The following is an 11,600-nucleotide window of genomic DNA, read 5'->3' on the forward strand; positions in this document are numbered from 1 at the left end:
TAATGAAAGGAAAAATGGTAGTTTGCTTTTAAATGCAGGCTTGCCACATCATTTTGAAAATATGTCAGGTGTCAATGAAATATCAAAAAATATTAGGTTGTAGACTACATAAGGTGTTGAGGTAATAAAAAAGTTAATTTTAAAATATATATTATTTCAGAGTTTCAAGTAACTGTGCATGACTGTTAATAATCTTTTTTTTTAAATTGAAAATGTATTAGCTTTCCTAATGGTCTTGACGTTTTCAGACCATTGCGGTAATGAGATTATTTAGGACATGTTTTGGAAAATATGTTCAAAAAGGTGTTCAATTGTCAGTAAATGTTTTTAAATGAATGCTCACAAACACTTCAGACCTTGTTATTAATGCCTAAAAAGGAAATTTGTTGATACATGTCTTTTTAAAGATTTAATGTTTGAAATCTTTGAAACCAAGATTTTTCGAGTATTACCCAGCTAGATGAGGCTGCCCTGGTCTACCAACCAGAGTACCAGTATCCATCTCAATGACACATATCACACTTCAATCATGTAGCCAGGGTGTTATCATACCCTTTGAACTCCCACACCAACCAGTAGAGGCTGCTGAGGGGAGGATGGCTCATCATTTCTGGAACCGAGCTAATGGAATGGCATCAAACACATACCATTCCACTCATTCCACTCCAGCCATTACCACGAGCCCATCCTCCCCAATTAAGGTGCCACCAACCTCCTGTGAAGCCAACTCAGTACCAGACAAGCTGAGTACATGACACGATAACAGAACAATGTAGCTACTAGGATTAGATTTCACTGGCTATTATTTTGATCAACAACAAAAAAATGTTAGTATGATATAATTTAATCTGAATCTTTTTTAGTCATTCTTATTTAATGTTTTGAGCAAGAAAGCACAGCTGACAAAAGCTTGCAATAGCATGCGATATTAATCTAAAACGTTTTTAAACTGAGAAATAAGCATAAAACCAATCACTCATATCATCTCAAGTGAGAGAGAATTGAGTCAGGGAGAATAACCTAACAAATGTGAGTCCCCGGAAAGACAGCCTTTGTAGCAAAATATCCATGCTGTTTCATACTTCTGCCTCTCCTCTATTTTCAGGACGCACATGAGTGGCAGTGACTTGTGTTATCCTCAACGAGGGAAAGAGACTCTTTTGTAAACTCAGATGTGATAATTAGTTCAAAATAAAACTGCTGTGCTACTATAAAAACCTGGTTTCACACTTCAACATTATGTTTAGCTTTCAATTGAAATGTGAGGAATACAAGGAGAAAAGCTTCCAAAGGCTGTGCTGAATGGCACTGCCAAGTAGATCAGGTCAGACTTTCTATTGTGATGAATTACCCATTATAGGTGAGCAAGGGTTTACAGTAAATGTGTCAGTGCACAATAGTAATTACCAACATAATTGCCACAAAAGTAGCAAATAATTGTCTAATTGAATGTTATCTTATTGTCAGTTAAAATACGTGTCCAAGCATTCACACAGCACACCATAATCTCCAGTGCCCCACATCAATGAAATCCAAGCTTAACAATGTCCTAGCCTATCAGGTGATTCGATTAAAAGAAAATACAAGAAACTCAAAATTAAGTAAACATGTATGAATCAAATCGACAACTCTCTGTCATGAGATACCAAGGTCTCCTGCACAGTTCACACTCATGTGTCACCTTTCATTGTCAGGGGAGGAAGAGCTCAACAGTAGGAAGTGTTTGAGTGCCTCTGTTGGCTGGTTGGGGACCCGGGAAAAGTCAATATGGCTCCTGCTCACAAAGGGAACCTGCTCCACAGGGCACTATCCTTTAAAATGTCCCCATATTTTAGACTACAGCCGCCCCGCGATGACTAATTAAAGTCACTTTGTTGGATTTCAGCCCCGGCTGCCATTAGGAGTAGAGAGTAATGAGAGAGAAATAACTCTGGTTGATATCCCAGGGGACTCTATAATACTGTACCACAGAATCCGGTTACTGCTGTTAACATACTGTACATAAGTTAGATGGTGAGCATTACAGTGTTGAGGACACCAATAATCAGGGGTGCAACTTTCACTTGTCCCCCCCAAATGTTATTATTGGAATGTGATACAAACGAGACACAGGTGTGCTTTAGGACAATGAGGACGCCTCCAAGTGGTCGGGAAGGCTGTTTGGAGTGTTTATGCAACTGGACAAAAAACAATCTTTTTGTTTTATGTCCCCCCCACTTCTAAAGCCAAATTTGCACCCCTGCCAATAATAATTACATTACAATGTAAAAGACTTTGCATTTCAAATTGAATTTGCTGCAAGTAAGGAAGATTTTTCACTCAGAAAAGAAACATGATTAAAATTGAAATTCCCACTGAGGTCAAGAAAACAAAATGTCAACCTAGGATCCGTGAAACTCATGAGGCAAAAGGTAATTTCATGCTCCAGTACTCCTCAGGGGACATCAGGAGGACTGAAGGTGAGCTGAAGGTGAGCTGTGCACTCCTAAATATGTTACAGGAAACATAGCAATCTGAGAATGGTTCCTCTGTTTTTTTTAGTTACACATTGGAAATAACCCTAGAAAAAAAATACACCTATCCTTAACCATGTTAAGTGCAATAAAATCCTGAAATTGCAAGATATATGAACCGGACCCTATTAATATTACTTGAATGGCCTATAGCACATAACTCATTAAATGCAGAGACATTTGTTGCAGTAGGACATTGGGGAACATGACTGTCTAACAATGTCATTACACAGAGTAATTAACACCTATGTGTGGTGTTGTGTGGTGTTGTGCTGTGTCGTTCTGTGCTGTGTCCTTTCGTTTTGTGTTTCTTTCAGTGTCAACAGTATCAGTGACAGAGGCAGTGTGTTCACTCCCTCCCTGCTTGTCATCACAATACACATCAATAATGCAGAGGAGACAACCTCCTCATGCTGACAGCTTCACTATCTCTGGAGAGAGAAAAGAGATTAGATGGACACTCAGGTGGAGCTCAAACGACAATGTGTAAACACTGATGTCAAATACATGCCTTTATAATACAGAGCATAAAGTGTTCAGAAACTATAGTGAAAATGAACTAAATGTTTGCATTTAAATTAAGCATTTGTCATTGGGCATGATACTAATGCTGAATTCCCTTCATTATGCTGGCTACAGCTAGACCTACTCTGCAGCAGCTTAGCTGGAAGAGTCACTTTAGGCGGCCAATTCTTCACAGGATCCAAGTTTCTTTTTCACGCTTGAGACATAGGCTATACTGCTCATTGTCATTCTACAAGTCAGCACATTTCGAGCTTAGGGATTTGAGCAACACCGGTTTCAAAAGGACAAACTAAAACAAACTGTATGAGCATAGGTCTACTAAAGAATGTCTTAGCAAAAGCAGGGAATGTGATCTGTGTGCAATTTCATCACCATGGACAATAAAAGGGTGTGAGCCTCGTTGCAAAAGTGGCCTTGAAGAATTATTATGGCTAAAACACAAAGCAAGACTACATCAGAATTGTCTTCAACATAGCCAATATATGGGCTACAGCGCATAATCATCTATTGGACCTTCACATGTAAGTCCTTGCAAAACGAGAATCCATGAAAGCTTGCCAACTTCGATTAGATCATTAGATTGCAAAAGAAGGCCAAATCACTGAATGTATTACATTGGGTTTTCATTTGCCTCTAAACTATAAATAGAATGTTTAATTGTAATTCGTTTCAAGCAGAGACAGTTCCAGGCATAAGCGACATAAGCAGTCGCTTAGGACCCCCGGTCGCTAGAGGGCCCCAGACACCCCCCAGAAAACTGAGACAGTGTCTCTACTTACCATTGAGAGTCAGAATAGTAGAATACACCAGCTGCAATTTCAAAATGTTCTTGTGCATCAGCAGTTTTTTTCTTGTTATGTCAGTCGCTGACAGTCACCTAATTAGCCATGTCAGCTAACAATTTTTAGATTGGTAGTAAGTCAAGCCAGGTATCTAATCATGGCCCAGGGGCCCTAACCTCCAGGGGGCCCCCATTGATTTTGTTAGTCCTTCTCACTCAGCTATCATACTAACATGGCATAAGTCACAGGGGAAGAATTGTATGACATTTGCTGTAAAACTGAAGGAAAAAAAAGAAACTTTGCTTTAAAAAAAAGGTCCAACGCAACAATTTTTATGTCAATATCAAATAATTTCTGGGTAACAATTAAGTACCTTACTGTGATTATCTCCAAAGAAAATTCTCTTCGATTATAGTCACAGCCGTGTATATACCCCCCAAGGAGATACCTCGACGGCCCTGAAAGAACTTCACTGGACTCTATGTAAACTGGAAACCATATATCCTGAGGGAGAATTTATTGTAGCTGGGGATTTTAACAAAGCTAATTTGAGAACAAGGCTACCTACAGTTGAAGTCGGAAGTTTACATACACCTTAACCAAATACATTTAAACTCCGTTTTTCACAATTCCTGACATTTAATCAGAGCAAAAATTCCCTGTCTTAGGTCAGTTAGGATTACCACTTTATTTTAAGAATGTGAAATGTCAGAATAATAGTAGAGAGAATGATTTATTTAAGCTTTTATTTCTTTAATCACATTCCCAGTGGGTCAGAAGATTAAATGCACTCAATTAGTATTTGGTAGCATTGCCTTTAAATTGTTTAACTTGGGACAAATGTTTCAGGTAGCCTTCTACAAGCTCCCACAATAAGTTGGGTGAATTTTGGCCCATTCCTCCTGACAGAGCTGGTGTAACTGAGTCAGGTTTGTAGGCCTCCTTGCTCGCACACGCTTTTTCAGTTCCGCCAACAAATTTTCTATAGGATTGAGGTCAGGGCTTTGTGATGGCCACTCCAATACCTTGACTTTGTTGTCCTTAAGCCATTTTGCCACAACTTCGGAAGTATGCTTGGGGTCATTGTTCATTTGAAAGACCCATTTGCGACCAAGCTTTAACTTCCTGACTGATGTCTTGAGATGTTGCGTCAATTTATCCACATAATTTTCCTTCCTCATGTTGCCATCTATTTTGTGAAGTGCAGCAGTCCCTCCTGCAGCAAAGCACCCCCACAACATGATGTTGCCACCTCCGTGCTTCACAGTTGGGATGGTGTTCTTCGGCTTGCATGCCTCTCCTTTTTCCTCCAAACATAACGATAGTCATTATGGCCAAACCGTTCTATTTTTCATTCATCAGACCAGAGGACATTTCTCCAAAAAGTATGATCTTTGTCCGCATGTGCAGTTGCAAAACGTAGTCTGGCTTTTTTATGGCCGTTTTGGAGCAGTGGCTTCTTCCTTGCTGAGCGGCATTTAAGGTTATGTCAATATACGACTCGTTTTACTGTGGATATAGATACTTTTGTACCCGTCTCTTCCAACATCTTCACAAGGTCCTTTGCTGTTGTTCTGGGATTGATTTGCACTTTATGCACCAAAGTAAAATCATCTCTAGGAGACAAAACGCGTCTCCTTCCTGAGCGGTATGACGGCTGCGTGTTCCCATGGTGTTTATACTTGCGTACTATTGTTTGTGCAAATGAACGTGGTACCTTTAGGCATTTGGAAATTGCTCCCAAGGATGAACCAGACTTGTGGAGGTCTACAATTGTTTTTCTGAGGCCTTGGCTGATATCTTTTAGATTTTTTCATGATGTCAACCAAAGATGCACTGAGTTTGAAGGGAGGCCTTGAAATACATCCACAGGTACACCTCCAATTGACTCAGATGATGTCAATTAGCCTATCAGAAGCTTCTAAAGACATGACATATTTTCGTGGAATTTTTCAAGCTGTTTAAAGGCACAGTCAACTTAGTGTATGTAAATTTCTGACCCACTGGAATTGTGATGCAGTGAACTATAAGTGAAATAATCTGTCTGTAATCAATTGTTGGAAAAATGACTTGTGTCATGCACAAAGTAGATGTCCTAACCGACTTGCCAAAACTATAGTTTGTTAACAAGAAATTTGTTGCGTGGTTGAAAAACAAGTTTTAAAGACTCCAACCTAAGTGTATATAAACTTCCGACTTCAACTGTAAATTCTACCAGCACACTGACTGCAGTACCCACTCGCGCAAAACACTGGACCACTGCTACTCTAACAAGGGCCTCCCCCGCCCTCCCTTCGGCAAATCCGACCACGACTCCATCTTGCTTTTACCGTCCTGTAGGCATAAACTCAAACAGGATGTTCCAGTGACTAGAACCATTCAACGCTGGTCTAACCAATCGGAATCTACGCTTCAAGATTGTTTTGATCAAGTGGACTGGAACATTTTCCCAGAAGCCTCAGACAATAACATTGATTCATATGCTAACTCTGTGAGTGAGTTTATTAGGAAGTGCATTGGAGAAGTTGTACCCACTGTGACTATTAAATCCTACCCCAACCAGAAACTGTGGATAGATCACGGTATTCCAACAAAACTGAAAGGGGTGAAACATCGCATTCAACCATGAAATGAGGTCGGGGATTATGGCTGAATATAAACAGTGTAGTTATTCCCTCAGCAAGGCAATCAAACAAGCTAAATGTCGGTACAGGGACAAAATGCAGTCGCAATTCAACGGCCCAGACACGAGACGGACTACGAAAAGAAAACGAGCCACATCGTGGACACCGATGTCTTGCTTCCAGACAAGCTAAACACCTTCTTTGCCCACGTTATGGATAATACACTACCAAGGACTGCACCCCCCCCCCTCCTTCTCCGTGGCAGAAGTGAGTGAGACTCTTAAACGTGTTAATCCTCGCAAGCCTGCTGGCCCAGACGGCATCCCTAGCCGCGTCCTCAGAGCATGCGTAGACCAGCTGGCTGGTGTGTTTACGGTCATATTCAATCGCTCCCTATTCCAGTCTGCTGTCTCCACATGCTTCAAGATGGCCACCATTGTTCCTGTACCAAAGAACGCAAAGATAACTGAACTAAATGACTATCGCCCCGTAGCACACACTTCTGTCATCATGAAGTGCTTTGAGAGACTAGTCAAGGATCATATCACCTCCACCTTACCTGCCACCCTAGACCCACATTTACATTTACATTTAGGTCATTTAGCAGACGCTCTTATCCAGAGCGACTTACAGTAGTGAATGCATACATTTCATACCGCCCCAACAGGTTCACAGACAATGCAATTGCCATCACACTGCCCTATCCCATCTGGAGAAGAGGAATACTTATGTTAAAATGCTGTTCATTGACTACAGCTCAGCATTCAACACCATAGTACCCTCCAAGCTCCTCATTAAGCTCAAGGCCGTGGGTCTCAACCCCGAACTGTGCAATTGGGTCCTGGACTTTTACGGGCCGCCCCCAGGTGGTGAAGGTAGGAAACAATATTTCCACTTCGCTGATCCTCACCACTGGGGCCCCACAAGGGTGCATGCTCAGCCCCCTCCTGTACTCCCTTTTCACTCATGACTGCGTGGCCATAAACGTCTCCAACTCAATCATCAAGTTTGCAGACGACACAACAGTAGTGGGCTTGATTACCAACAACGACGAGACAGACTACAGGGAGTAGTTGAGGGCACTCGGTGTGTGGTGTCAGGAAAAACAACCTCTCACTCAACGTCAACAAAACAAAGGAGATGATCGTGGACTTCAGGAAACAGCAGAGGGAGCACCCCCCTATCCAGATCGACGGGACAGTAGTGGAGTAGGTAGAAAGTTTTAAGTTCCTCGGTGTACACATCACGGACAAACTGAAATGGTCCACCCACACAGACAGTGTGGTGAAGAAGCCGCAACAGCGCCTCAACCTCTTTTCACCTAAAACCTAAAACCCTTACAAACTTTTACAGATGCACAATCGAGAGCATCCTGTCGGGCTATATCGCCGCAACTGCACCGCCCTCAACCGCAAGGCTCTCCAGAGGGTGGTGAGGTCTGCACAACGCATCACCGGGGGCAAACTACCAGCCCTCCAGGACACCTACAGAAAACGATGTCACAGGAAGGCCAAAAAAATCATCAAGGCCAACAACCACCCAAGCTACTGCTTTTTCACCCCACTACCATCCAGAAGGCGAGGTCAGTACAGGTGCATCAAAGCTGGGAGCGAGAGACTGAAAAACAGCTTCTATCTCAAGGCCATCAGACTGTTAAACAGCCATCACTAACATAGAGAGGCTGCTGCCAACATACAGACTCAAATCACTGGCCACTTTAATAAACTGATTTAATAAAGGTATCACTAGTCACTTTAAATAATGGCACTTTAATAATGTTTACATATCCGACATTACTCATCTCATATGTATATACTGGATTTCATACCATCTATTGCATTTGGCCTACGCCGCACGGCCATCACTCATCCATATAGTTATATGTACATATTCTTATTCCATCCCTTTACATTTGTGTGTATAAGGTAGATGTTGGGGAATTATTAGATATTACTGCACTGTCGGAAACTAGAAGCACAAGCATTTCGCTAAACTCGCATTAACATCTGCTAACCATGTGTATGTGACAAATAAAAATATATTTGATTTTGTTTTACATTTAAATGGTAAAAGAGAAACAAAAATAGCTTCTTAGCAAAGAGCAATTTCTCAAGCAAGAATTTTGCTAGGACTGTCTGGGAGTGGCCTGAATAAGAAATAAATAAAAATAGAAAGAGGTTTAGAACTTTTTCTTATTGCTCTAAGTTTAATAACTAATTTATGGCATCCAACCAAAACAGGCTGACATTTCAGGCAGTCTTTTCAAACAGCTCTTAAGCTAAAAGGGCATCATCATAATTTTCACAATATTATTCTAACCTCAGTGTGGAAATACAGTACCAGTCAAAAGTTGACTCATTCAAGGGTTTATCTTTACTATTTTATACATTGTAGAATAATAGTGAAGACATCACAACTATGAAATAATACATATGGAATCATGCCATACGGGCCTTCCCTGTAGCTCAGTTGGTAGAGCATGGTGTTTGCAACGCCAGGGTTGTGGGTTCGATTCCCACGGGGGGCCAGTACAGGAAATAAAAATGTATGAAATGTATGTATTCACTACTGTAAGTCGCTCTGGATAAGAGCGTCTGCTAAATGACTAAAATGTAAATGTATGCCATAATCAAAAAAGTGTTAAACAAACCTAATTATATTTTAGATTCTTCAAAGTAGCCATCCTTTGCTACTTTTAAGCAGTTATAGTTGGCAAGCATCACAACATAGAAAGTGACACAGCCTATTCAGACACTACTCAAGGCCAACCATCCAGACACAATACGTTTCTTGAATAGCAACCACGCCTTGACTGGTGGAACATCTGATGCTCTGAATTCATAGCCTACTGATCTGAGAATCACGGGGAAACGCATACTGTTTCAGTTGCAAAACCATTTAGGCAAGAGTGAACCAAGAACATAATTGCAGCAACATGATAGTTTAGGCCTAGAGTAAAATGATTGGGCAAACAATAGAAAGCAGATAGGGGCTATACAAGTGATGTTAAAGTTGTCAACGATTATCAGATGAAGGTTTGAATGATCAAATCCATAGGCCTACACCAATAGTTTAGTTGTTTAGAGCAAGGTCTTACACGCTCGTCCTCGCTCGCATTTTTCTTTCGGTGGGGAACATTGGGTCTGCCGTCGGCCACGGGCTGCGGGGTCATCCGTGTGTTGTTCTCCTCGTCCGCTACCTGTCCGCCGAGTAGGTGGCTGGCCTCAGGTGGGTGCGGGAAAGAATTCTTCGTATTAATCTTACCGGCGAATCTTTGATACAGCGAAGCCATAAGTCCAGTCAAAACCACTACAGCATGTCAAAGCAAGAGGAACCTTTCGTCTACGGGGGCGAGTGTAGGCTACTGCTTCTTTTCTGTGCGCTTTGGAGAGATCCGACGGCGGGTGGCCAATTTATCCTCTGGAATAAAGCGGAGATGGTTCCAAAGAGAACTGGTAAATTATCCCGATAAAATAACTTGTAAATACTGAAAACGTTTTCCTGGTTGAATTAGAAAACAAACATAGCCTAACCAGCAAGTCCTCTGATCGATTGGATGTGTTTTTGTTCCTAAGGGAGCGGTGAGCAAGGCTACAGTAGGACGTTAATAGTCCGTGTCTGTATTCAGAGCACGTTGGTTCCCCTCTTCAGTTCGTTGATGCCTTCTCACAGCGCGATAGCAGCTCGTCTCTGTGGGTATCCAATCTGATATTCAATACAGTCTCAGAAAATTGTACCCAATCAAAATAACTAAAAAGGCTGCTAGACTTTCAACAGCTGTTTGGCGGCAAGAAAGACCCGGTGTGTGAAGGACGCCGAGAACCAGTGGCGCCTCGGTGGACGCGTTCTGCATGAGAAGTGAAGTAAACGGACTATGCACAACCTATTATCTAAACAACACACCACACACTATAGCATACTGTACATAATACACATTAATGTGGGGCAGAGAAGATTTCCTTTAATCCAATATTGCATTAGTCATTAAATAGTCCGGTCTCAAATGTTCTAATAGGCTACAAGCAGTCATGTAATTTGTAGAAATATTTTCGTTGTTCTGTTCATTCCAGTCTCAATAACTGTTAATCCAGGACGGAGCTCGAGTGCCTCTCTGTGGCTCAATGAGAAACGACACTCATTCAGCAGAGGACGATGTTTATGACAGTTATAGTTTATAGTCTACATTGTATTTTATTCAACTTGTCTGAGCTTCTTCTCCACATTTGACTCTAGAAGGCCTTGGCTATCTCTAACACGAATTCAACACATTCCTCTTGATTCCAGATGCAAAAATCATGTATTAATCACTTGAACCTGACGTTCTCTGGGAATACGTTGAGTGCGATTCAGCACCATGGACAGCGCCGTAAACGGCACCCTGGACGCGGGTAGAGATGAATATTTTCCTAGAGTAAAAAAATGTCTGAAAACAAAAATGAGCTTTTTGGTATTAATTTAAGTTTAGGCATAAGGTTAGGAGTGCGATTGAGGTTAGATTTAAAATCTGATTTTATTACCGTGGCTAGGCTACATAATGACCACTCTGTAGAGCTGTCTCCAAGACAAGATTCATCCAAAAATGTTATGGACATCAACTGCGAACCCGCTCAGTGAGCTTATATCGTATAAATGACCGTGTGTAGCTAATTATTGTGACTCAGAAGCACAGCGAGACCAGCTCGTCTTCACCATCATATACCTTTCCTCACCTGCCCTAGTGGCCTTTTAGTAGTCAGCATTGTAACCAATGAGGATGGAGTTGTGAGGGATTTAAAGAAAACTCAGGCATGTCTGTGCATGCTGTTAAATGTATAATGTATTGCGGTGTATGTGACACAGGAGGCTACTGAAGGGAGAACGGCTCATAATAATGGCAGGAACAGAGCAAATTAATTGGCATCAAACACCTGCGTTTGATGTATTTGATACCATTCCACCGATTCCGCTCCAGGTCATTACTAGGAGCCCGTTCTCCCCAGTTAAGGTGCCACCAACCTCCTGTGGTATGCAACCATGGTCAGTGGGGACAGGCGAATGTGGAGAGATGAGAGCCTCCTCAGTCAGTTTCAGAGTGTCAAAGCACCCTGGCTGGCCTCCTCCCTGTGACAGCTCAGACCTCCATACTAGTGTTATGGTGAATTTCTGAGAAATGGGTC

The 11,600-nt window shown here is 41.7% G+C and overlaps 1 protein-coding gene across 2 annotated transcripts in view; it reads right to left on the reverse strand.

The window, feature by feature from the left end:
- The window catches only part of LOC115157100 (dipeptidyl aminopeptidase-like protein 6), a 130,438-nt gene extending 120,478 nt beyond the window's left edge, over positions 1-9,960 (reverse strand). For both annotated transcript variants that reach the window (XM_029705033.1, XM_029705031.1), the window contains exon 1: positions 9,542-9,960. In XM_029705033.1, coding sequence (XP_029560893.1) covers positions 9,542-9,736 — 195 coding nt within the window. In that variant the 5' untranslated portion in view covers positions 9,737-9,960. The remainder of the gene's footprint in view (positions 1-9,541) is intronic.
- Between the last annotated feature and the right edge of the window lie 1,640 nt (positions 9,961-11,600).

This window comes from Salmo trutta, chromosome 21 (assembly GCF_901001165.1).
Source record: "Salmo trutta chromosome 21, fSalTru1.1, whole genome shotgun sequence".
NCBI classification, from domain to species: domain Eukaryota; kingdom Metazoa; phylum Chordata; class Actinopteri; order Salmoniformes; family Salmonidae; genus Salmo; species Salmo trutta.